Here is a 27452-nt window from a genome sequence, read left to right on the forward strand (position 1 = left end):
CATATCCCCCTGTGTCACAGACAAGTGCCTGAGAGTCACCAAACTGTGAAGAACAAACAAACAAAACAAAACAAAACACGTTTGCAATTCCTGTATATTTGTGCCTTTCACAGGATGTCAGTCCTGAACACATCCTCCTGTAAAATGGCAGCCTTGTAGCTCTACTGCTACAGATTATCTCATATTTTGCAATAATTTACACCCAGATCTACTGATTTTAAAGTAGATTTAAAGTACTAGCTGCTAAATAAATTGGAATAAGTGGGATACTTTAGAATGTACAGCATACACTTTTTTAAAGCTCCAGAAGCCCAACCCTTTCTTAAGGGCCAGGACACTAATTCAGACAGATTTCCTCCTCAAATCCGGGAGTGTTGAATATAAACTCCCTTAGCTTTATATACATAGATTCTACAATCCCTTTTCTATGCCTATGCAAACTCAAACCAGATATGGATTAAAGTCAGCTGGTTCTTTCTTCACCTTGTCTTTTCAGGTCTAATTTAGAAGCACTGAACAATATTCCTCCTATTAATATTTTTGTCATAAAAAAAAAAAAAAGACAGCTTATGCTTCCACTTCATATTCCTTTCCTGCACTCATCTTCAACTGGAGAGGCAGGGAAATAAATAAATAAATAAATAACAACACTCATCTCTTCAGAACAAAGCACACATTTTCCCAAACACCAAGTGATTTTCCTTATGACACTTCCTTCACCCAACAACTGTCTCGGTGGCTCCATAGGCCAGCAGTACCTGCTTCTGGAACAAAAACACTGAATAACTATCACAGCAGGATTTTCTGCAGTTTCCTCTGTAACACAACAGACCGGTGGCTATGGAAAGGTACAAGAACATGACAGTTGCCTGTGTCCAGACTAATTTAAGACAGTATTAACTTTGATTCTGTGCTATGCCTCCTTTCTAAAAGGCTTTGTTAGGCCTTGCAGAAGACAGGCACGGTAGCTGCAGCATCCATTACTCTCAGACAGATAGAGAACCACAGAATCACCTAGGTCATAAAAAATCTTCAAGATCACCAAGTCCAACTGTCAACCTGACCTATCAAGTCCCATAGCCAAAGTCCAGACCCTTTATGTTTCACTGCTCTTCTCTGCACATGCTCGAGCAACTCAGTACCAGCACAGAATATTCAGGAGAAGGAGACAGTGATGGTAGCAATGAAGGCTGCCTAATAAATGGTTAGGAACAACTAAATCATGACAAATCCTGTTTATCCCAATCTTCAAAGAACCCAAGAACTCCTCAAACATCAACCCAGCTATTTAAACACTGCAAGGGTATAAACTTACTCTTCAAATCATTGTGATGATAAATACTGTAATTAAAGGAAAAGCAGTGACTCTTGCAATTATTATTCAAGAGGGGAAAAGGGAAAGGGGAGAAAACAGAACTGGAGTCTTATACAGAACGGTATGGTGCAAATTACACAACCATAGAAGTTTCGTTTTCTACTCTACTATTTAGCTCCCAACTAACTGTGAAATCACTAACTGTGATTTTTATTCATTCCACACTTTCCATGTGAAAATCATTTGAAGAGACCAGCACAAGAGTTCTTGGTTTTAAGCTAAGAGCTAGAAAAATCTTAGCCAATACATGTATATTGTAATATATATATTAACACCACTACTGCAACAAAATAGCATTAACATTGCACAGCAAGTTGTCTATATCACATGCAAGACCTTTCCAGTGAGTCTGCTCATACTTATCCATATAATGACAGCTGAAAAACTGCTTTGTATTGTTTAAGAAATATGTAGGCATTCCTAAAATTTGCTAGTGACAAGGCTTCTCATCTTTCTTAACTTTAAATTATTAATATTCAGACCGAGTATTTTTTGTAATTAGTACTAAGCCTTTCAATTCAATGAAATGTGAATATATTCGAAATGATGAGCAAGTGGTTGTTCCACTTTGATTTCTAGTAAATCAAGTAATTAGAAAAATACAAATTTCTCATTGCATTATTACAGATGACTGAGTCAAATCTTTTGCATATATACTGTACATATGACCACTGCACATATATTTTTTCTGATGGTAAAAGGAATTGATACTGCTGGGTTTATCTATTTTGATTAGTAATAATTTAAGAATACTTAACTAACAGCACACCCAGTTTTATGAGCTGTAAATAGAAAAAGGGGAAGTGTGTTCTGTGGTAAAAAAAAAAAAAAAAAAGACAGCCAGAACCCCTTCTGAAGAAATCCTGAAGTCTGTATTCAGGCATAAATCCTATTAAGGAAATGAGGAGCTCTTCCTGAGAAAAACCACAATTTAAGTTATTTTACAGCCTAAACGTAGATAAGTGAATGCCTTTTTCTTCTTTTAAAATTGAAAATATTCCCTGAAAATATGGTATATGAAAATATACCATCCCATCTTTTGATCTAAAAGACACTAACTAGTATCTACCTGTTTTTTTTATTTTAGAAGATCGCTATTAGCCATATTGGGGTATCACCTGGAAGCTTCCAGCAAGTCAACACTTGATGATACTGGATTCTGTGCAGTTAAACAGCACTATACGTTCAGCGGAACATTCAAACAAGCATGTAAATGACACATGCAGCACATGAAACATACCTTGAAAACAATAGCTTTAACAGTTGTCATGATTTGTTACCTCTCAACCACTACATACAGCAGACCGCACACAAACTTGAGGAAAGATTAGAAGTACTGACCTTAGAAAGACTTGATGATGTGGCTACAGAGTTTGACTAGAAACCTTTCCAAATTACAGCAGGTGAAAAGAACATGTATGTTTGTGGGGAAACTTGAACTGAGAAAAAAAAGTCTTAAAGGTAAAAGATAAGGAGCTCAACTTTGGCCATTTTAAGTCTATCCAGAAAGACTATTCCTTAAACACTCTTCCTCACCCCTCTCTGCCCCTCCACGCCCCCAAAAAATGCATTAAAATGGCTAGCATTCCACAAACATCTCTGTCTCATATTAACACTGGGCCAGCACTGAAGGCCAAAGTCTTGCCATTCCACACAGGACTGTGTGGACGTATGGACTAGTAAGCATTTGAGCCATGAACAGGAACATCTCTGAATTATGCTTTGTTCACGCAGAACCTAGACAGCAAAACAGCAGCTGCAACTCTATTTCTCTTAAGCAACAAGTTAAACTGCTCATAATCAGTACTTCCTCTTATTCCCACTGTCCCCAAAAGCTTCGAACTGACACAGAGAAATAAATGAAAGTGCTTGCAAAGAGCAAGATCTCCCATCCACTGAATCCATTTTCAGCATGAATGTTGCAAACTCAATTGAATTTTCTAAGGACTTGATATTTTTAAATGCTTCAGAGATACTTGATCTCTTCTATTTTTAAAAGACCATCCAATAGACTTGTCAGCAACGTACTACAGAGGAAGTATGAGGACAGTGATCCAACACTGGAACTTTACCTGCCATCTGGAGCGGATTAACAAATTATATGGATTGGTGGTATTTGAGCCCAGAGCTCTGTCACTTAAAGACCATGTCCGTCCGTCCACAAAGTCACCAAGTTCCAGCCGGTGACAGGAACTCCAAAGATAAGTATTAGAATTCCAACAATAAACTATTTTAGACCTTAAATTTCTTTTATCCAACAGAGTTCTAATGCTTCACTATTTACATAAGCTACTGGAAAAAAAAGAAAAAAGAATAAAAGAGGGACACTGTAAACAACCACATATCTGCACTTTTTCATCATTAAATAGCTGTTTGGGGGCTGTTTTTTGCCTAAAATAGGCAGGATCAGATGATGAGCTATGCAATTTATTTTACTTATCTTTTAAATTTCTTTTGGTGTAAGACAAGAGTTGTGATATATTTTAATATCTGATCTGTATATACAGAAGGACACATACATTTCTCTATTCAAATATACATAAAAGCACTTTTAAACAGGAAAAAAAATAAAAATTTTGCAAGAAGACAATGATCAAGAGGTATTTCATAAGTTTTTCACTTTCATATTACTTGTATTAGTTCTACAAAGGGAACATTTTAAAACTTACAAAAGCGATGACCACTGATGGCTTTAGTAAGCTACCTATGATATACTCAGAATTTTCATTATGGCCAAGCATCCATCTGTTTCTGTATCATGGTATGAGCATATTAGAACTGTGAACACATAAGCAACTGTATGCCATATTTATGTCAATGCAGTTTTTTTGTTTCCCTCTAGCTTTCATAGTTACATATCTAATAGGGAAGCTGAACAAAATTTTTATTTTTTTTTTAAATTGCAATAAACATACAACAAAGGTGTCCTCACAGGAAAGCATTAAGTGGCAGGCAAAGCCAAGAGATGAGCAAGTAAAAGTTTTAAAGAATTATTAGAAGCTTCTTTTCATTTTTATGGCAATTAGTACACAATGCATAGTTCTATTGTGTGTTATTCTATGCCATTTATAGAAAGAAGTAGATATGAAACTAACTGTTGTAAATTGTCTTAAAATGAAGATGACAGAGTCAGATATGTCTAAATACCTCTGCTACATGATCATTTTATTCTTTTCAAAAGCAAGTGGAAAGAAATTCTGTACCATGCAATAACTATTTTTGCCACATATTTTGCACATGTATTTCATTTCCAGTATGCATTACCACCAAGCACATGAAGTCAGATTATTTTTGCCATCAGGTTTTCTCAGCTAAGGATATAAACAGCAAAGCAGGCTTAGTTCCCTCACCAGCAAAGAAACCAGGTGCCATGGGCACTTAGTACCAATGTAAATGGTTATTTAAGTTGTACAGTGTACGACAACAACTTAGTTCAGAGAACTGTGAAGAAACTTAACAGTCTTCCTTCATAGGTCAAGATGTCAAATACATACAGATGTGATGTGGGTATTTCAAATGGAGGTGACTACTTAAGTTGACTTAATAGTTACGGAAGAGATCTGGACCTTGGAAACTGCAATGTTAAGTCAAATGTTCAGAGATATGTAATACAACTTAAAAAAAAAAAATTAATTCCTTGCCGAAGCAGAAATGCATTTACCAGTGATGTCCTGGATAACAGAGGCCTAGCCAAAAGCTGTCCTCTTATCAACTTAGTCCTAACTGAGGTAATCATAATCTGTATCTTTCTATTTTTCTATTAATCTTCACCTGATTTTAACCATTTTATACGGAGCACAGATGACAGAGTATACCTTGTGACAAAAAAAAAAAAAAAACCACGCACATCCATATGCATGCCCTGAAACCATGTAGCAAAAACTCTCACCAACACCTGAAAAGAAGCTTACTGCTTTTGAGAGGATCTGGGAGAATACTGCACACACAGAATTTACACGTAGCAACCTGTGATTGCTTTCTTTTAACCCGGATTTGAACTTGATGAAAAGAGATGGAATTACATGAACCAAATTAGCTACCCTCTATCATCATCACATTAAAATGGGTTACGCATCGTGCTGGAGTTTACGCAAAAAACATCCCATGCTAGAAGTGCCCTCTTACCATCCCCAAACCACAAACGACTTGATACTACTACAAGACAGAATTCTGTCTAGCACTCTTCTGTGTTTCTGTGCAATAAACAAAATTCAATCTCAAAATATGCAAAACTGTCTTGGGAATCTAAAATGTATTATGGACATGAACAAACCGGAACAAACAGCCGAAGTTCCAGAAGAGAAGTATCTTAAGGTTAGGATACTAACTCAGGTTTTAAGAGACTTGAAAAAAAAAAAAAAAAAAAGAAAGAAAAAAGAAATACATTTCCTCATGTACAAATAATTTTTTCAGCAACACAAGGTTTGACTTAAAGGAAAATTATGTTGCTGATACAGGCCTATAAAGAAAGACAGCGACATAACATTTTGTAACTTAGAAACCTCTCTCAAATTGTTTATCTAATACTTAAAACACTAAGGCACTAAAATTACAGACTTCACTAAAAAGAGCAACTGACAAATGGAAAGGCAGTGGAGAATACAAATTCCCTTCAGGCATCAAAGTTTGGCCAAATTGCCAGACATGAAGGGCTGGAGGTAAAGAAAGAACCTTTTTTCCAAACGGTTTCTACCTGAACAATGCTAAAGGTACTTTTATATGAAAATAGGTAAAGCACATCTCCCTAAATACTGAGATCTTAGTTAAAAGCTCATCACTGCACTCTGAAGATGGAATGGAAAAAATAATAACCCTCTAGGGCTGCAACACCTGCTGGAACAAACCTAGTGATTTCAAGCATCCCCCTAGAAAAGTCAAAGGGGAGTATGGTATCATCATCCTAATGTTGCTATTCACTACTGTACATGACTCAAGATTTCACTGCAATTGTCACATGAAACTACAGTTTTGTTTAGTGACTCTGGCTAGAAGGTAAGACCACACCCATGTGCTCGCTTGGGTTGGGAGCAGAGGAAGAAACAGACAACCTAACACTGAGCAAGCACTGTTCAGTAATAGCTGCAATACTGGCGAGTTATAGACAGATTTGATTACCACTGTAAAACAGCACCATAATGGCCGCTATAATGAAAAATAATTACAGCACAGCCAAGCCCAGTACAAATTTTTTAAGACAAGACCACTAGTACTCAAAGCACTTGTTATCACAAAGGTCAACCACAGGTGAGACGATCCAAATACTTCAAAATGTAGCAACCTAGAGAGGGCAGATGTAAGGATATAATGATATCAGAGGACCTACCTGAACTACCTCATGACTTCCAATATCCTAAAGATAGCACTTTAGCTGGCACCTTTGCTCTAGCTGCTTTAGCTTTGGATATGGAATCAAAGATTACCTAGCTCGAATTCACCTGCTGGAATCTGTAAAGCATATATATGACAAATGATGTTACATTAAGGATTTTCCTTAGAGAAGACTCTCGAGCATGACAAGAAGACTTTGTTCTCTTCCGCAGAAGCAAACACTTCATCTCCATCAGATGAATCTCCATCTCCATCAGCATCATCTCCACTAGTCTACTCTACGAAATCAAAGACTTCAGCAGTGCCTGATCTTGCAGTCCTGAGATCCTGATACAAACACAGATACCATATCTGGTCTGATGATGGTGATGCAAGTTTCTAGCTAGGCCATGTCATTTTTACCATAGTCAAGTTCATCTGAACATCAATAAATAGCAAATGTAAGTAACTGTTACTTCCATATCAGAGGAATATAGAAATTTCTTACATGGTATAGACCATGATGCAAGGCTATGCAGACACACAATTAATCATCTAATTACAAGCATTTCTGCCTTAGGTCCAGTGCCACAATGAGTGCAGTTCAAAACTAAAGCCCAACTGTAATAAGCAAATAAAATGCATCTTTGCAAATAACCTAGAAAAAGAGGTTTTGTATAAACCTGATAGAAGTACTACAGAAAGTATTTATAAAACCAAAATTAAATGCATTGCATTATATACACAGTATAACCACTGAAGACTCATTTCAACTACATACAAACCTACGTAACCCAGTCACATTACCAAAAACAACTGTGGATCAAACCTTAGAGAAGCATACTAACACAAGTTACAAACACAGGGCAGAACTATTTCTGATATTTTTTCCTCAGTTCCTCTTACAAAGAAACTATTTTTTAAGTATGAAGTATGTCCAAATTCTTATTTCAGTGTTTAAAAGAATAATCTTACTATCTAAAGGCATTTACTGCAGAATGTAGTTTTCCCAATACAAAAAAAAAAAAAAAAAAAAAATGTTTTGCATCCATCTGGTATCTTCTTGCATTTTAGTTTAGTCTATTCTATTAAAAAAATAAAATAAAAAAACTCTAGAAAACACTATCTGAAAATTCATTACAGCAAACAAGCAAAGTGCCCTTCACTGCTTCACAATCATCTTGACGTGCACCTTTATTTAAACTCTGGGACACGCTTGAAGATGCTTTTCCACAGGTCCTGCTTGTGTCAACTTTATATACTAAGTCACTAAAAATTTATACTTAGGTATATTATACTCTTCTTTATTATTTCTCCAGCCATTCTAAAGATCTTGAGCATTGTGTCAGTTTCAAACATCTCACAAAACTGCTGAAACTCCCCATCTGCTCAGGATGCTATTTAATTTGTCTACTCGCAACGTATATAGTTGTATTTATTAATGACGTAACATTCAGTCATCTAGTTATAAAAATGTTAGCTCCAAAGTTACACTACTAACTTGTGCTTTCTTTAACTAAAAGCATGCTCCAATACAGAAAATAAAACCCGCTTTCAAAATTTTTACTCAACTTGGTGTAAATTAGATATAAGACTGTGTAAGATACATGGAATCCAAACATACATTTCTCATATACCTAAGCATGGTGACTACTTCACAACATAGTAACAGCATAGCTTGTATTTCAGATTTGAATTTAACAATTTTAGGCATTCAATTTGTTCAATTTTTCCCAAATAAAAAAAAAAAATAATTGCAATAAGTTTTAATGGTTTTGAGGAAGTCATTCCTGCTTCCTGTTACGCTCCACTGGTTAAAACACGGAACTAACCAGATTCCACCCTCTCAGAAATACACACTTTATCTAGAAGTTAATAATTTAAGGTAGTTTTAAATGGAAAATATATAAACATATTTCCAGAAAATACCACATTCATTATTTTTTTTCTAGAAAATCAGAAGACAATGCTTTAAACTACTTATACAGGATTAAAAAATAAGCACAGCATTTTTTTAATCAGCAGTTGAAACTATGACAAGCTTGCTAATTCAACAGCCAAAAATACATAATTTAGCTCTGCTTGTATACTTTCAAGAACACACAAACCTGTGAAAGGACACCACATATAGCCCCTCGTTGCTTAAATTTATTTCTAAATATAGATATCCATTTCATAAGTAATCCAATACTTCCAATAACAGAAGTTGGTTTGTAGTTTCATGTGATCATATTACAGAAACCAACCTTCAGCTCTTACACCTGCACTAGTTACTAATCTTGATCATACCTAATAAGTCACTGTTCACAAAACCTTCAGTTCTACTTGGCAAGTTTATAATGTGAAGAATCACCACAATAAGCAGAGGACCATTCAGAAATTTGGGTTTTTAAGTATATATTAAGTAATAGCATGGATGTCATATCTTAGACGGCTTCAGTTCTAATAGGGAAGGGGGAAATAAGAACGTTTGTGTAACCAGGGTTAAGCAACTACATTAACGTTTTCATTTTTGAATCAGGTACATCACACACAAGAAGGAATGGTCAAACACTCTCCTTCATGAGCTGTAAAAGGCAAATCTCAAAGTTGTATTGATCAAATAAGAATAATGCTAAAGAGATGGATCTCTAACTGGCTGGCTTTCATAATTTGCCTTTCCCTAATAGCCTGATCTTAAATACGTTACTTACCAGCTTTGTTCTCAGTGAGCTACGGTCTACAGCAGATTCAAGACCAAAAAAGGAAGAAAAATTGCATGGAAATATCCTCAACTGGCATCCCAGCTGAATACAACCAAAGGGGAAAAAAAAAGTTTATGGTAATTAAGTGTTATGCTGTTGCAATATTAGCAATGAAAAAAATTGCTTCTACCTCCACTATAGCCTATGAAAAGCTTCAGTCATGGAGAAAAGTACACTGTGGCTGAAAGTACTATCAATCCAAGTAGTCTTCAACCAGTGGCAATATGGAGTCTAAGACATAAAATAAAATGTTTTAATAAATTGATCCCAGCACTGAAGGAACAGCTAAAGGTCTTACTAGAGAACATTAAAAGAAAGGAGAGAGAAACACAGAATTTTGTAAGTATCTCATAACAAGCGTTTACAGAACACAACATAAGAAGAGACACCTAAGCAGATGCCCCAGATAAGCCCAAGGAAAAAAAAAAAAAAAAAAAAAAAAAACTTCACATCCCTGGCAAGACACAGAATAATGAACCAAACAGCTACAGACTTAGTCTCCTCTGTTGATGTTAATCCACTTTACTTCTGTACAGTACTGCATTAGCAGTCACTACACACTCAACTGGAGATAAAGCTTCCCTTCTGCTTTTATTTAGTACCTTTGTAAAGCATGTTCCTCTGAGACTTTATATAGCTGGTCCACTCTCAATTTCAGAGTTCCTCGAGAATAAAGGCTTAGCCTCAGTCTTATTTTTGAAAAATGGCAATAACTGGCGGGTCTACTTTGGCTGGCTGCCAGGAGCCCACCAAGCTGCTCTCTCACTCCTCTTCAGCAGGAGAACAGCAGAAAAAAAGATGGGAAAGTTTGTGCGTTGAGATAAGGACGGAAAGATCTTTCACCTTTTACCATCATGGACGAAACTTGGGGAAGATTAATTTAATTTATTGCCGATCAATAACCAAGTAAGATACTGAGGAACAAAACCTAGTTCCCTGGGGGTTCTTCCTATGCTCAGCTTCACTCCTGACTGCCCCCAGTGGAATAGGAAGGATACGGAATCACAGTGGCCATCACTTAGGAAAAGTTCATCTCTGCCACTCCTTCCTCCTCACACCCGTCCCTGGCTCCAGCAGGGGGTCCCTCCCACAGGATGCAGTCCTTCATGCACAGCTCCAGTATGGATCCTTCCCACAGGCCATGGCTCTTCATGACTGCTCCAACACTGATCCTTTCCACAGTGCAGAGTCCTTCAGGAACTGACTGCTCCAGCATGAGTACCCCATGGGCTCCTGTCAGGAGCCTGCTCCTGCGGGGGCTCTCCATGGGCCGCAGCCTCCTCCAGGCCACATCCACCTGCTGCACCGGGGGCTCCTCCACCCATGGGGGGGCTGCAGCGTGGAGATCTGCTCCATGTGGGACCCATGGGCTGCAGGGGGACAGCCTGCTCCACCAGGGGCCTCTCCCTGCACAGCCTGCAGGGGAACTGCTGCCCTGTGCCTGCAGCACCTCCTGCCCTCCTGCTGCACTGGCCTTAGGCTCTGCAGGGCTGTTCCTCTCACATTTTCTTACTCCTCTCTCTCAGCTACTGTGGGGCTGCATTTCTTAAACATGTTATCATGGACATTTAACCAACACCACTCATGGCTCAGCTTCAGATAATGGCAGGTCCTTTTCAGAGCCACTGGAGCTGGCTGTGTCCAACATGGGAGCACCCCCACAACCCTTCACATAGGCCATCACTGCAGCCCCCCTACTACCAAAAACATCCCACATAAACCCAATTCACTGGATTAAAGACTCTCTATTCCTGACTACAGAGTAACATGAAGACAGCTGAATATAAAAAAAAAGCTTTGCCATAATTTTCTCAAGTCAGACATCATAATCAACAATGAGAAGGCAGACAAGTGATCCTTAGCTGAAAGTTTCACACATAATTAGAGCTGATTTGAAAAACTGCACTGCTGCTGACAGTCCCACCCAACTTTCTAATCCATCCCTTGTGTTTGCCTCCTCAAGAGGAATGGATCCCTTTTTTGGAGACAAAGAAAAGGAACACAGCTATATTCTTGAGCTCTTACTGAGAAAATTCCTGGAAACCTTCCCATTTTTATTTGTTCTGCAGCTAAAAGGTATCTCTGTAATTATCTGTCTTCACAGCATAAAGTAATGCATACAGTTATTTCCTGTGCAAGAAACTGCTGCATTAACTACAAGCATTTATTATTGTTAGTATCATTATTTGCTAATTGCCTAGTACCTCGTTCTACTTACAATTAGCCACAAAGTTCGAGTAAATAAGTGCAAGATATAAAGAATAACATGGATCAAATAATATGTTGATCTCATCTGAGCTACATTCCAATGAAAGGAATGCACAGCAGCTCTGCCATACTTAAGACCAATCTTCTGCCTAAAGATGAACTTTTCAGTCCTCAAAAACCTACAGTTGTTCCAATTTCTTCTAAAATTCAGTGTGCATCTTCAGGACATACAGTATTAGGAGCATTTGGAGTAATCTGATTGAGGTATTTCCAAAAGGAAGACGTTTAAAACAATGCTATCTTCTTTGACTTTTTTTTTTTTTTTTATGTACTAGGCTATCAAATTCTGTGTGTACTCTTTATTGGCTCAGTTGCTCAACATGTGCACTAGAAAATCATGGCAGCTATCAGTTCTTTCAGAAAAACAACATCAGAAACAACATTAAGAAGAAAAATAACCAGCACTGGGCAAATGCAAGCTTTAGACACCAAACTTAACAGATTACTATGCACCCACTCATAGGACAAAGCTGTCGCATGGCTGACCACCTGCCACTGAGCCTTGTGGACTACAAGCAGCTTACATCAGTCTGAATCCAAACCTTACTAAGAGTTTTAAGTAATAAAAAGAGAACAGAGCCTAGCTACAGGATATCACTAAAGGAATTTATTGAGGGGAATTAAACGTATGTACAGCAACAAAAATATTGAGAAGGTACTAAAGTATTTTCACGTGTTATCTGAATCCTCAGGAGGGAACAGTGGAGTAATACATTAACTCTCTTCTCAGTTTCTGTGTGTGAGCTGGAACCTGAAATATGCTCTAGGAAAACACTACCCTCTCTCCTTGCTTACTTAACAGACACTGGGAGGAAAAAAGGAGACTCTACCCACAGTTGTAACTCTGCAATACTCTTGCTGGTTCTACAAAAACAAGCATAGGTAAAGAATTTGAAGGCTATTACAGAACTTCTTTCCTCCTTCGGCATTTTCCTTCAGTCCACATCAAAACCTTATAGATGAAGTATTCAAGGATCTGCTCTCCCAGGCCCATCTACTTCATAAACTTCTGCCAGAAAAACTACACCAGCTGGAAATGGCAGCCGGGAACCACGCACCATATAGCCAATTTAGCTGTGCTGGAAACAAAATTTTGATGTACGCAAGTTATGCCAACAGAAAAAGCATTTGTGTTGGCTTTATTCACACCACAGACCCAAGCGATGAATTTTTTCTGGCAGAAAGATTACTTCTGCATTTCCAAGAGGGGGTTGTATTGGCAAAGCTGCAGCGACTGAAGCTGTTTTAGATCAAAGCGGTTTGAAGAGCTCCAATACCCAAATTTTTCAAGCTGCCTTGAAAGCTGGATACAACGACAAAAAAAGTTAACTATCCATATTCTGATACGTCTCAATGATTTCTGAAAGAAGGTCTCTAAGGAACAACATTTCTTCTAATCTGTCAATTATAAAATTGCCCTCAAGCCTTCTTTGTGTTCACAGATATACAATGCAAGTAACTTAACAATCCCACAACCTCTATTTTAATTAGTGCAGTTCTCTTCAGAGAAACAATACTGAATAGTCCACTCTTCAAAATTATACTTGAGCAATAATTATTTGAGCAACGTGATCTAGTGGAAGGTGTCCTTGCCCTTGGCAGAGGGTTGGAACTCGGGGATCTTTAAATTTCCCTCCAACCCAGACTGTTCTGTGATTCTGTGATACAAAGTCACCCAGAAAATCACAAGTTAAAGGTTCCTACCCCTGGGCTCTTCCAACTCCCATTCAAAATGAAACCCCAAGGTGGTCTGTACTGGTAGGGAACCACAGCACTTCATTCTCCCCTGTGAGGGGAGAGAATTTTTCTTATCAGCAGAGAATGGATGGATGTTGGGAAACTGACAATTACTTGGATATAAACTTTTAGGAAATGCAAACAAAGCAATCTCTGACCAGACTGGGAAAGTCTCAGTTAAGCAATTGATCTGGTTGGCCAGGCAACAGAGAAGGGAAAGCAAAAGGGTAATTACTTAAAACTGCTGAACATGAGTAGCATGAGGCTCTATTTAACAGTACTAGCCGTAAACTGATCCAATGGACTATGGGACAGTAAGTTACTACCTGACACAAACACACCAGGAGTAAATTTTTTAAACACATACAACTATCATCTTGACAAAGCATGAAAATAAGGAACCTGACAGGCGCAACAACAGGGTGAAATTAAAGAAGAAAGGCTATGAATCTGACAGCATCCTTCAGCTTGCCCAAACAACATTCTACACAACTTCAGCATTAACAGGAAGTTTTATTTTTATGTGTATATATATAATTTATATTATTTATATTATCCAGAAATAAATATATCTTATTACATAATATATGTTGTTTTGCCTTTTATTGAAAGCCTTAGAAGACTCAACAGTAAAACTTCTACAGTACAGAATTATGATCAACTCTGAGCCATAGATAATAGTGTCCAAAAAAAAAAAAAAAAAAGTAGCTCCTGTCCAGTTACTTCTGGACTATATAAAAGTACCTTCTTTTATATAATTTAGATCAGAAAAACCTGTAACACAAGGCTATCTCCCAGAATACACTTCCACTCCAAGGTAAGGTTTTGCAACAATTTGCAAATAATCCTTCCTCCCTTCCTTACAGTACTGTATCTCCCAGAAATTTTTTGAAAATGAAGATCCCTGAAAATCTGCTGACAAAAATACCCGAGCAGTACCACTAATATTACATTAATAATGAAAAATTAAACTATTCAAATTACTGATGTAAATGTAATTCAGCCCACTGCGTAAACACAGCATAGCTCCTAATGAGTTGATCACACGCTTTTTACCCATGGGACACCTGCCTTACTCCACGTACAGACTGTACCTTCTTTGAGGATGGAATACTGCCACGTAACAAAAACAATTCCCGCATGGGCTCAGCTGCATTGGCTTCAGAACTGGGAAGGCATACAACATAGGCTTACATAAGCCAGGACTCATCATGTATGTTCACTCCAGGAAGGGCAGTATCTTATTTATTTACTTTTAGACAGAGGAAGACAAAGGCTAAGAAGTGACCTACAGCCAGAACACTTTGGAGAGAAACAGGAGAAGACCTCATAGACATAACGCAACCTTAACACTGTCCAAGCTCTTACTGATTTCTAGGTGTTCTTTTTGATCAGTGCTAAAGCATTAACAGGGAATTTCCTGCATCCATGAAAGCACAGATCATAAGAAAGGAGATACAAGGGAAATGAGTAGTAAAAGATTCAAAGTGAACGTTTAAGCAGAAATGAAAGGATACAATTGCTGGCACGTCTCTACATTCTTTTATACAATTCCTCTTTTTTTTTTTTCTCTCCCAGCTCACCATGTAAGAATCCCATAATTTGGAATCATACTCAAATCCACATCAGTCATCTGCAGACTTTAAATCTTTTAATCAACCACACTGTCATTTAGCAAATAACAGTTGGATGTCATCTTTTGTGGACTAGCCCTTAGAAGGAAACAAGACACTTGGCTTGTGGCTTTTACAGATTTTTTTTGATAGCTGAGGAATGGCAAGATTTGAGGACCTTGGACTTCATTCCACACATAAAAGAGAATTACATTCTAGGACAAAGTTTCTCAATATGCGGTCAGTAAAACATCAGATGGTGATCCAAAAAGTCATCATAAAAAATGTATTTTTAAAACCATACATTCCCACACAAGCAAGCAAGAAAACATAATTGAGGAAATCAAAAAAATTAAACAAACATTCAAATCTTAGCCTAACTGAATTGCACTATAACGCAAAACAAAATGTGACAACATTTCACAAGATGATCCTTCCTTTTTTTAAAAGAAATTAAGTGATCTTTAAACAACACACTGTCCTTTAACATTTCAGTTTGAAAACACTTTCTTCTGCCCTACTGAATTTCCAAAGCAACTCCCCTACAGATAATGCTTTGTTAGATCCACAATGCTCCTCCCTTCATCCTACTTCCCTAAGCCATTATCTGTTTTCTCCATATCCCCCTTATGTTTTCTCTAGTTTCACTCACTTTACAGACTTCCCTTAATGTCTTTTACAGAATCAATCCATCCAGGCATAGAGCTTTTCCTGTCCATTTTCATTGGCAAACTCTGCCTCAAGTCTTCTGGTTTACCCTGAATTTCAGTTACCACTGTGGGAACATCCTTAATTTCACTGGTTCAGCTGCAGGAGCTTCTTTTCTCAGGCCCATCTCTATCTGACATGTTTTACTTTTTAAAATTACAGATAAAATTGGTCCATACCCTGTCTTCACTCCCTGATTTAAGATCCTGATACAAGTATCCAGCCCTAGCCTTTTCCACTCTTCAGAGTTAATTTCCCTGCCTAATGTCCACTCATAAACACTCTTGCATCTTGTCTACAACCAGTTGTATATACGTACTCTAAGTGGTTTTTCTAAGCCAGGTAAACAGCCAATAAAGACATCCTTAAATCTTAATAACAAAACAGCTTTGCAAAACCAACCAACATGGAATACTGAAGAAGTATTTGGAGTTCAGAAATACAATTTTAATAGCATACCTCAAATCCCTTCCCCCAGATCAGTATGCCTGCTCTCAGATTTTCAATATTACAGCTACCATAAAATTCATGAATATTAAAAAAAAGTTTATAAAAATCATTTGTTGACAAGTGTTAACTAACAACCATGTTTTCCTATGAATTACATAACTTGAAAACCCACTTGTATGTGCTGATCTGATGCTGCACATTCACCACTTCTCATAAGTTTTAAAACTGCAGCTTTTAAACCTGTTTATTTTCTTGAAGATTACTGTAAGTTACTTATCTTTATAACTTGTTCTTTCAAACCAAGATGAAACTTGTAAATCAAATACGTTTATCAATGCATCCCTATTTAAACTACTGGTATGTATTTCTAAACACTGTATGGACTACTGTTTTTTTTTTCAAGAAGATTCTTTTCACAAGCCTGGTAAGAAACAAACTGCAGCTGGATATAAACAGATTTACTAAAGACATCAACAACAACAAAAATTGAAGTAATTCATGCTGAGTTTTATTATGCTACATAAGTTAAAAATGGAGAGAATATTTTGTGTTTAAAATGGAATTAATTACGTTATGTGTGGTTAGCATGCTAAACCACTGCATAATAACCAAAAACATAAGATTTTAGAACTGATCTTCTCCTCTATCCTTACAGTTCTGTTCACATGTTAGAAAGAAGACTGACTTCTGTTTTCAATTTCAAATGGATTAAAATTAAATTCAAGCAAAGCACTGAATGGGACATCTCAGTATAAGGAGCCTATTCACTTGATATCCACAAAAGACACGTCTGCTTCAAATGATTTTGACTTGTTGACAATTTTTGCTTCTCAGTGTTTGGTAGTTGAGAGCTTTTGCTTTCTCAGGACTCTGGCAGGACACGTGTATTTGGGTTGTTTGTGTGCCTTTTTTTTTTTTTTTTGGATGGGGGGGAATACATTTGGTCTGCACTAAGATTCAATTTCATAATGAATTTTAATTTAAAGTTTATTTAGGTCAACTTAATTTAAAATTGATTTTATTGTTTTTAAAATATGTTTCAATATAACTTTCTATACAGCCCTTAGCATTATTTGGTCTTCATTTTAAAGTAAACACAACAATTTGTAAGAGCTCTATTAAATATTTTTTCACCACCACAAATATTATCTATTTTGAAACACTTTATGACACAGAAAGAATAAAAGACATATTCAATCCTTGTCAGCAATTGAGGAAATTTATCATACAAAAACATTTTGTTTGCTACTGAGATGAATATATATAAAAGACACGTTTCCTTGGAATCTGGGCTTTTGTGTGTGTGTGTGTGTGTTTGTGCAGTATTAGATACAGATTTCCATCTTCTCAGGAAAATTAAGTTTGCATACCAGCACAGAATATCCCTGGGACTTCACTCCGGAATATAACAGTTCGTACTTTCTTATCAGATTTCAAAGCATCCACAGCTTTTGACATCTACAGAGAAAAGGAGGAAGGGGAATAACCAAACGCTTTTGAAGTATTTAATTCCAATATTTCACCTTCATACTAGAAACTATTATTTTTACTTACCATTTTTAAAAGATTTTTGTTAAGGGCATTCTTGGCATGAGATCTGTTTAACCCAAGCACCACAATTCCTGGAGGGGAAGAAAAATTGTATTATTGTTACAATATAGAAAATAATATCTCTATATAATTATTTTGATGTTATAAAAAAGGCGTAATTGAGGAGTACAAAAATAGAAAAAAAATGTGCTACTGTAATCATTTAGATACAGAGTTTTAAAAAGAAAAAAAAAATGACTAAAGTTTCCCAGTGCTGAACATTTCAGTGTTCAACAGAAGTGACGTGTATTTCAAGAACTAAAATACGGCCCTAACACCTCGACGTGGAAATAGTGCTTACAAGGGCTAAACATATAATTCCACTATTGCATGCAAAAATTTCATGTTTGCGTGTGAAGTGCTGACATGCAATCAGGCAAGACACTCAACTGTAAAGCGTATGTTTCCATAGTTAGACAGCATGCGTTGAGAAACTTCTTAAAGCAAGAAGTGTTACCACAGCTAAGCAATTCTGATACAGGTAAAGGGAAGTCACAAACACAGACAGAACACTATTAACAGAAAAGCTGAACTTTTGTTTAGAAAGAATAAAAATCTTATAGAAATTCTACCTCAGGACACAAACTGCTCAATGCTTGGCCACACGGCTCCAGTCACACATCTACAGCTCCCTTAGACCAGTTACAGCTCAGCTGGCTCAGTGACTGATTACTTGTGCTGGTTTGAATGCTGCAGAAGGAACAACATTTTTTGTCCCAATTCCTTCTCTTTCAGTTTTATACGCATGACAGTCAAATGGGAAATTCCCAAAGAGTTTACCTTGGTAAGTATACCTTAGTGTACCTATAGTAATCTTTTAGAGAATTATATCCTGAATGTGTTACAACTCCCTTTATTTTAAACAGCAGCACACCATCCTATGAAATTGATCCAGCCTTGGTAAAGCCTTACCAATCAGGATTTTTTTTTCTTTACTCGGGGATGCAAAGCGAAAAGGAAGAGGACAAAGAACTAAGGCAGGGACCAGGAATGGAAGAGAGAAAAGGAGATCCCATTACCTCAGACAAAAATGCCTACCATATTGCCTTCAATCTACCAAAAAAAAAAAAAAAAAAAACCATCAGTATTTGCCAGTGTATTCACTACAACACCCAGCTCTGTATGTATAACCTATAAAATTTGGCACTCTTAGTCATCTTCTGGAGGCCGTCTTGTTTTCTCAGTGTACACTACTTCTCCTTTACGGAAACATGTCCTTCCAAAGGACTGATCTAATTGCCCTTGAGCCCACTCCTCTTCCTTTTCTTCCTTCCGCATGGATGTGCCCCTCCACACATGCAATTAAACTGAGGTCTTGTTTCTCCTGCAGCTACCAATCTGAAGCCATTGTCTAGCCGAAGTCTTCTGAAGTCTACCATGCTCAACGTTCAATGAAAATGGTTAAGGCCAAATAGGAGAGCACACATTGCTCTTGCTTGTTCTCAAAGTCCAGCTGATCACTATCAAGAAACAGAGAAGAGGAGCCTGGCTGACCCAAACAACCTTCATCCCTTTGTTCTGTAAGCCTGAACTCCCACCTGTTCATCAACATGGCTGGAGGTCATCTAGGACCTTCTGCGAGGTCCCTCACTCAGCACTTAACCTGGAATCTGGTTGTTTTATTAAACAAACAGGACAAAATTCACGTAATGCTTCCGACCATAGCACTCTTCTACTGTCACAATTTATTCTTCAGGAGGAATATTCCAAATTCCAATACTTCACACGCTCACACAAGTAAATTAGGCAAAAGCAGCACTGCATTTTAAAACAACAAAAAGCGATGTGACCTGGCTTTGATTTTAGGCTCTAAGGCTGGCACCCTTGCATATCCAGTGTCTGAACAAACTGAAGAGATCATCATTCCAAACTATTTTTTAGTTTGGAAGTAAGGTCTTCTATAGAAGCATACGGGTTTTTTTCAGTGGCAATGACACTCTTTAATTTCCGCCACCAATATTAGTGTATTCAGAAGGTACTCTCAACTAATATTAAAACACATTTAGTAATTTTGCTACAAAGAAAGGCACCTTGAAGATAAATCATACAGGTTGATTCTTCTCAGCAGTGTCACATCAAGTCATAAAACTACCACTTCTGCCTCCCTTTCCAGAAAAGTGAGGTAAATACAGATGACACCCACACAGCTATTCTATTTCTCAAATAAGAAGAAAAGTGAAGCAAGAACTACAACCAGAAAAGCATGAGATTAACACCAGAAAATCCTACTACTCGATTACTATAGTATCTGTGCATCCTTAAATCCCTTATATTTTTGTTTGTTTGTTTGTTTGTTAATATTGCAGTAAGTCTTGGGGTTCCCAATATATTTATCAGTGACCAAACTACAGACAGATTGGGTACCTGCTAAAGTCACATAACTGAAATAGAAAAATAGACTTCCTGATTTCCAGCTGAGCAATTCAATCCCAAGAATATACTTTCTCCCTTCCCCTGCCCACCTCAAGAATCACAGAAGAATCTCCTGACAGAAACAGTTTAACGCAAGTCTTCCTGCTTTGGGCATCCAACAAGATTTAAAAGCCTGGTCAGACGGCCATACAAATTTTAGATTGGAGGAAGCTCCCTAATCAGGGCAAAAAGGAATAATCAGGTTCCATACGGCAATGCAGAATCCCAGCAAACCATTTAAAAGAAAACAACAACAAAAAAAAAAACAGCAAAGTTTACACATTACCATTCTGAAGTAACCATTATGACAAATATTTAGCAATATGAAAAGATGAATATTGGCATATATTTTTTGAAATATCTGTTCCATCTTCATCTGAAGCATTTAGTCGTCATTCTTTCTTCCTAAAGCCTCCACATATTGGCATGCTTTCCAATATCTTAAAAAAAAAACTTTTGAAAAAAACTATCCAAAAAAAAGTAAAGAGTCATCATCATATTCACCAGCAAATATCAGAAGAAATAATAGATCTTTTCTGATATCTTCACAGCATCAAAGAAGGGTAGATATATTGCAAATGCTGATTACATTCAACAATGCTGAATGTAATATTAATTTCATATTTTTTTCCTGGGAGTCATACCCACATTACCCCAGAACGCTCTTCAGCAAATATGGTGTTATCTATTAAAAATTACAGACACATACTAAAAAGAAATTTTCACTCTATTAGATAGACTCTCCAAGGGATTCAGTTGACTTCCAATGCTGTCTAAAAAAAAAGTAGTCATGCTCCCTCTGCATTACTTCTCTAGCAAACCATCAGAGGAAGAGCATATGCAAACATACAGTATGTTCTCTTCTTATATGTTATATATGCCACCAGAGAAAGCTGTTATATAATTCTTAACATTTAAGAGAAAAATATACTGAAGTCAAGGGAGAATGAAACCAAAAATGTTTTAGTGAGACAAAATACATATAAATGAGTAATAACTTCAAAATACCTTTAAATTCCTCACACATCCTCATTTCATAGTGTGCACTAAATTTGGGATTTTTATATGAGTAAGTAGATCATATTCAAGCATTCTTGTGTTTTGATAGGGGCAGCAAAAATGCATGATGCTATCATTATTTAAAACTGCTGAAAGAGAAAATCATATTTCTTCCTATATTGTAAAAAAACAGGGTGGGCCAATTTAAGTGAAGTGATTAGATCATGTTTTAACTACAGTTTATATCGGCACACAGGAAATATTGCTTTAAATAACAATTTTTATCTGTTCTATCTTGTGCTTTGTACTTTTCAAAAAATACTCATCCTCAGTGTTTAGTAGAAACACATTTAAATTATTAGTTACAAATAAGTCCACTCAACATTCATATCATTAATTTGTCTTACTAAGATTCACTTGGTCTCTATAAAAAGTACTTAGAAAAACACATTTATTTGCATTATATATACACAATCACACACACACAAAAAATGTATCCAAATGTTCTTTTACATAACCAAAAAATACACCTCTGCATTGAGGAAGGGAAGAATGAAGAGAAGTTTTAAGTTTGTCTCACTTAACTCTCACTTAAATACTCAGATAAATCACAGCAGATGAGTTGACTGAGATGCTTATTAATTGTACAATATTTTCTTAATCATAACAAGAATCCACAGTGAGTATACCATGCACAATTCTGGTCATTTCCATTGATCATATTTTTCAAGAAGCTGTTATGTGCAAAATCATACAGCTGTTATGTGCAAAATCAAAATTGAGCAGCATTTTTTAAAAGCACCTAAGCACTTCTCAAAATCCTAAGCACCTTCTTATCTCAAAGTGTAACTTCAAAAATCTTTCCTGCACTTCTTAAATTAGTACACCACATCTGCTCTAACTTTTTTAAAGACAGAAAAAGAAGAGAACGTAAACTATTCTGATTTATCAGCTAGCTCTTAAGTTTCGAGCCTCTGAATAAACAACCTCAAATTAGGCCAATTTGTTCTGCTCGTTTTATGTACAATAAAATTCTAACAGATGAGGTCAAAAAGCTGTCTTATCCCAAACTAAAAACAGATAGAAAATATAAACATCAATAGTTATTCTAGTGGAAAATCTAAAACTTACAAATACTTGCATCACTTTCCAGTAAGTAACACTGCAACACATCAGTCAGGATTGCAAAGATATTTCTGTTAATTTCATCTACAACCTATAGAGCAAAAGCCCTAAATTAATTCAAATTTCTAATGGGCTTGCTACTGCAACTTGCCTAAAAGCTCTGAAATTCCAGTAGTGATAATACATTTCAGACCTAACAATGATAATCAAATACAATTTCAAATAGTGTAAAAGACAGGTATTTACATAAAAAATAATACACTGCCATTTAGCCACACACATACATAACTCTGATACTGCAAGCAACATGAGCTGCAACGTGTTGTTCAGAAGCATTTTATAACCATATTCAAATCCTACATGTTTTGTATTCTTGTTAAGTTCAAATCTGGAAGTTGGAAAGTCTTGAATAAAAAATTCAGTAACTGGCCCTTCCAAACACAGTCTCATTGTACTAGATGTTTAACAAGGTCCCAAAACTGTGTTACATGAGTCACTTGGAAGTGTTATGAAGCAGGGCATTTTGCTTCTCTGCCTGAAGGGTGAGATTTGTCTAGAGCTACAGGATACACAGCTCTGTGTGAGGCAGCTCCTGTCATTTTCCTGTCTCCCCAGAAGTCTCTGCTGTAGCGGCCCATGCAGCACTAGGGACGATGCATCTTCCTCCAAGCAGCTCAGACAGCCTGTGCATGGACAAGAGCATCACAGCAGCATCAATGAGCACGGGCTTGCCTTGAAGGGCAGTCGGGGTAGACAGGGTCTGTCCCTGCGTGCAGTCAAGAAGCATGAAGTGGAAGAACGTAAAGGGGCAATGGCACTGGGGTCCCACTTGGGAAGGTCTGCATCATGAGCTGCTGGAGATGGGTACACAGTAAGTGAGAGAAGAGTGAAGGAGACCCCTGCGGCTTGTATGGAGTAAGCATCCTGATGGAACAGAGGTACTGCATGCTGTAAGCAAATAGAAACAGATGAACTTGACACATGGGGCGAGGAGGAGGGTGTGCACTAGCAGAACAGGGAAGAAGCAGACAGAGACATGTTTCTTCTTTTGCAAAAACATGTTCTGCTCTTCGTGCTGCTGAGGGAGGCATATGAAGCGTATGTCTCCTGGCTTACTTCTAGACCCTTGTTTTTCTCCTTTATCAACAAACAGTATCTGTTTCCATGTCCTCCTGAAAGACAAAACCAAAGAAAATTCCTTCTCTTTGAAGTGGATCTGTGAATTAAAAATAGTGATTGGTCCTTCCTTAAAATATCCAGAGCTGATTTACTACTCCAAATTGCACTCCAGGTTTTGGGGCAGTTTTAATGCCACATTTAACAGATTAGTATTTTCTGAAAACTAAAAAAACTGCAGGAAGAATTTTTCATCAGGAAAAATAAAAACAGACTAAGCTACTGACATGCCAAACTTTAGCTATCTCTGCAGTGTCTCTTCAAAAACCTCCTCCAATTCTCTGCACAATCTATAGTATCCGAATTAAAAACGCACAGCAATGAACTTAAGATTGATACAATGTACAAAACACACTAATAACATTATAAAAGTAATAGTTGCTAGCCATTCAACAGCTGGAACACAGCACCAGTAACTCTATTACTAGCTGCCTAATGGCAGAAATAAAAGCCATGACCTTAGGTAGTACTCAAGTATCTTCTACTGACTTGTTGGAAAAGCACAGACGAAACAAGCAAATCCACCCTCAAACATTCTGTCGAGTCTTCTTTGCTCCTGCCTTGCCTCCACCTAGGTTTAAAATAAGCTTGAAATTAAAATAAAAGTTTAAAACCAATTTCCAGTACCACAGTTGGCTGAGAAAACAGGGCTAGTCAAGTATTGTCTTTAAGGAACTGCAGAAGAGTTGGGAACAGAACAGTCACTCAGATAGAAGTGGACTGCAGGATCAGATTACGTTATCAACCTTATTGCCTCTTCTGAGCAATCAGATGAAACAGTACGTCAGTTTTCCTTTAAAAAAAAAATCTAACCTTTGAGCGAAAATTCAGTTTTAAAGTAACATCTCTGCATGTGCATACAAATCTGTATACATGTATGCCCAATTAAAGATGCCTGACCAAGTTTGCAGATGGTCTCAAACAACTGTGTTGATGTTCTGAAAGATGTAAACCAAACCTTGAATCTCAACATATGGTTGTTCCACCTACGAGCCACCTGAAGAAATCTATACACCTCAAAAGGATAGTGCTCCACACTAGGGCCTTCTCCATACAAGTAAGTAGAACATCATGGCTCTAAAAATAAACCCTCAGGATCACAGAATATCCCAAGTTGGATGAGACCTACAAGGATCAGAGTCCAACTCCTGGTGCCACACAGGTCTACCCAAAAATTCAGACCGTACAAGCACAGTCTGAATGCTTCTTAAACTCTAACAGGCTTGGTGTCATGACTACATCCCTGGGGAGCCTGTTCCAGTGTGAAACAACCCTCATGGTAAAGAACCTCTTCCTGATATCCAATTTCATAACAGGAAATTAATTTTGTTAAACAGGACCTATCCTTCATGAACCCATGCTGGCTGTAACCTATGACTGCATTGTCCCCCAAGTGCATTTCAATAACCCCCAGGATAACCTTCTCCATGATTTTACTGACATGAGACTGACAGGCCTGTAGTTTCAAGGGTCTTCTTTCTTACCCTTCTTGAAAATTGGCACAACATTTGCCAGCTTCCAGTCTACTGGGACCTCTCCAGACTCCCAAGATCGTTGAAAAATAATTGAGAGAGGTCCCGCGATGACATCAGCCAGCTCTTTAAGCACCCTGGAATGAATCCCAGCCGGACCCATGGACTTGTATGGATCCAGGAAGAGCAGCAAATCCCGCACATGTTCAGGGTGGGTTGGGAGTTTGTCATTCCCACTGTCACTGTCCTCCATCTCAGAGCACCCAAAGCCCATCATCAGCGTTGAAGACACAGGCAAAGAAGGCATTAAACGTCTCCGCTTTGACTATGTCCTTGTCAGTGAGGTAACCTTTCCCATCAAGTAGTGGATCTATGTTTTCTCTGGTCCTCCTTTCTCTGTTCACATATCTAAAAAACCCTTTTTATTGTCTCCCACAGACATGGCCAGCTTCAACTCTAATGGGGCTTTGGCCACACGAATTTTCTCCCTACAAACGTGAACAGCATCCCTGTATTCCTTCCATGTTGCCTGACCCTGCTTCCAGCAGCCATACACTCTCTTTTTTTGCCTAAGCTCCAGAAGATCCCTTGTCAGCCAATCTGGCCTTCTGCCCCTCCTGCTTAACTTCCAATATTTTGGAATTGCCTGATCCTGTGAAAGAAAGCTTACAACTACTCTTTATTCCAGGAAGCCCTGAGGTGGAAAAGACCCACAAGGACTAATTAAGGCCAACTCCTGGATCTGCACAGGACCACCCAAAAACCAAACAATGTGTCTGAGAGTTTTGTCCTAACACTTCTGAACTCCATCAGGCTCAGGGCCCTGATCCCTTCCCTGGGAGCCTGTTTCGGTGCCCAGTCACCCTCTCAGTGAAGAACCTTTCCCTAACGCCCAGCCTGGCACGCCCCCACAATGAAGCTCAATGCTGTTCCCTTGAGGTCCCATCACTGGTGGTCTGCCATTCCTAGCCATGCTGCACCCACATTTGCAAGTGACAGGTACCCACGGAGATCAAATCTGTCCAAAGGATAACACCTGTAAAATCTAGTAAGCACCAAACCTAATAAGAAATACAAAGTGTTGTTGAGAACCATAGAATCATTACAGTTGGAAAAGATCACCATGAACAACTGGTCCAACCACCACCCTGCCACCAATGTCACCCACTAAACCATATCCCCAGTCACCACGTCCAACCTTTCTTTGAACATCCCCAGGGACAGTGACTCCACCACTTCCCTGGGCAACACGTCCCAGTGCCTGACTGCTCTGTCTGAGAAGAAATGTCTCCTCATTTGTAATCCGAGCCTCCCCTGGCACAACTTGAGGCCATTCCCTCTGGTCCTGTCACTAGTTACCTGTGAGAAGAGGCCAACCCCCAGCTCCCCACACCTTCCTTTCAGGTAGCTGTAGAGAGCAATGAGGTCTTCCCTGAGCCTCTTCTTCTCCAGACTAAACAACCCCAGCTCCCTCAGCGGCCTCACACAGGCCTGGCGTTGCAGGCCCTTCACCAGCTTCGTAGCATTGCTGCGATGCGTGGGGCTGCAGATTAAACTGCAGCACTGACTTCTTAACCAGGGGGATTAACGCAAGCCTCCTGGCACAGCTGAGGACAACAAGACCATGCGCAGCTGACACCAACAGAAGCGAGGCGAAGTAACGCTGCCTAGGCAAGCAGCACCAGACGAACGCGGTGCTGGAGCCGCGCTCTGCAGGCACTGAAACGTGGCCGCAGCTCCTGCCCGGTGTCGGTGCCAGCCCGCAGCCGCGGCCGTCAGCCGCCCCCCGAGGCCGCCCGGCCCGGCCCGGCCCCGCCTCCGGTGGCGGCGCAGGGGTGACCCCGGCGGGAGGCCCTCACCGGGCCGGGCCGGGCCGGGCCGTGCCGGTGCCTCGCCACCTCGTTACCTCGCCACCGCCACCTCCCCCTCGTCACCTTTGTGCTCGTCGTCCAGGTACCGCACCCGCAGCTCCTCCTCTTCCTTCGCCTCCGAGCCGTAGCTCCTCCCGGCCGCGGCCCGAGCGCCAGCGCCTCGACCGAGGGGCGACGAGGAGGAAGAGGAGGAGGAGGAGGAGGAGGAGGAGGCGCCCAGCCGGAGCCGGAGCCGGAGCCGTCCCCTGAGGAGGCCCAGGCCGCCCAGCGCCGCCGCCGCCATGCTGCTGCCGCCGCCTCGCCGCCCGCAGCCGCCGGCCCCGCTCCCGCCGCCCACGTGACCGGCGGCGGCACGCACGGCACCCCCGCCCCCCCCGCTCCCCCCGCCCCCCCCGCTCCCCCCGCTCCCCAACAGCCGCCGGTGCTGAGGCAGCGGTCGGGCGGCGGCCGTTGGCGCTGAGGGGGCGAGGGGAGGGAGGCAGCGCTGAGCCCGGCGGGTGCCGGGGTGAAGGGGGGAGATGTGGCCCCTCCGAGCCCCCTTGTGTAAAAATAAAAGGTGTGGGTGGGAGCTGTGTCCCGTCAGCAGGCACAGGCGCAGCCCTTAG

General features: G+C 39.1%; 2 protein-coding genes across 4 annotated transcripts in view; both read right to left on the bottom strand.

The window, feature by feature from the left end:
* The window catches only part of AUH (AU RNA binding methylglutaconyl-CoA hydratase), a 116830-nt gene extending 89654 nt beyond the window's left edge, over positions 1-27176 (bottom strand). The window contains exons 1-3 of one of the 2 annotated variants that reach the window (XM_084504416.1): positions 26911-27176; positions 17757-17824; positions 17573-17660 (exon numbers count right to left, since the gene is read on the bottom strand). In XM_084504416.1, the coding sequence (XP_084360542.1) occupies positions 17573-17660; positions 17757-17824; positions 26911-27130 (376 nt within the window). In that variant the 5' untranslated portion in view covers positions 27131-27176. Of the gene's footprint in view, positions 1-17572; positions 17661-17756; positions 17825-20254; positions 20278-26910 lie in introns of those variants that run through there. The other variant, XM_084504417.1, reaches the window with a different exon arrangement.
* Positions 21625-26897, bottom strand: LOC311427219 (uncharacterized protein). Of its 2 annotated transcripts, XM_084504418.1 has the most exons (3): positions 24989-26325; positions 23445-23500; positions 21625-23276 (listed from the first exon to the last, which is right to left on the bottom strand). In XM_084504418.1, the coding sequence occupies exons 1-3, from the start codon at positions 25281-25283 to the stop codon at positions 23031-23033; spliced, it is 597 nt and encodes a 198-aa protein (XP_084360544.1). In that variant the 5' UTR covers positions 25284-26325; the 3' UTR covers positions 21625-23030. The 2 variants fall into 2 exon arrangements, 1 of the variants encoding a protein (XP_084360544.1); XR_014687255.1 differs by lacking the exon at positions 24989-26325 and adding an exon at positions 26336-26897 and having other exon boundaries at positions 21625-23500.
* Positions 27177-27452: the final 276 nt, after the last annotated feature.

This window comes from Aythya ferina (genome assembly GCF_964211825.1).
Source record: "Aythya ferina genome assembly, chromosome: Z".
Classification (NCBI taxonomy): Eukaryota; Metazoa; Chordata; class Aves; order Anseriformes; family Anatidae; genus Aythya; species Aythya ferina.

Coding starts and splice junctions, on each gene's coding strand:
- LOC311427219 (XM_084504418.1), bottom strand. CDS start 25,283: ATGCCTTCTTTGCCTGTGTCTTCAACGCTGATGATGGGCTTTGGGTGC. Junction 23,501..24,988: donor TGTGCCAATTTTCAAGAAGG/GTAAGAAAGAAG, acceptor TTTGTCTTTCAG/GAGGACATGGAAACAGATAC. Junction 23,277..23,444: donor AGAAAAACAAGGGTCTAGAA/GTAAGCCAGGAG, acceptor ATTTGCTTACAG/CATGCAGTACCTCTGTTCCA.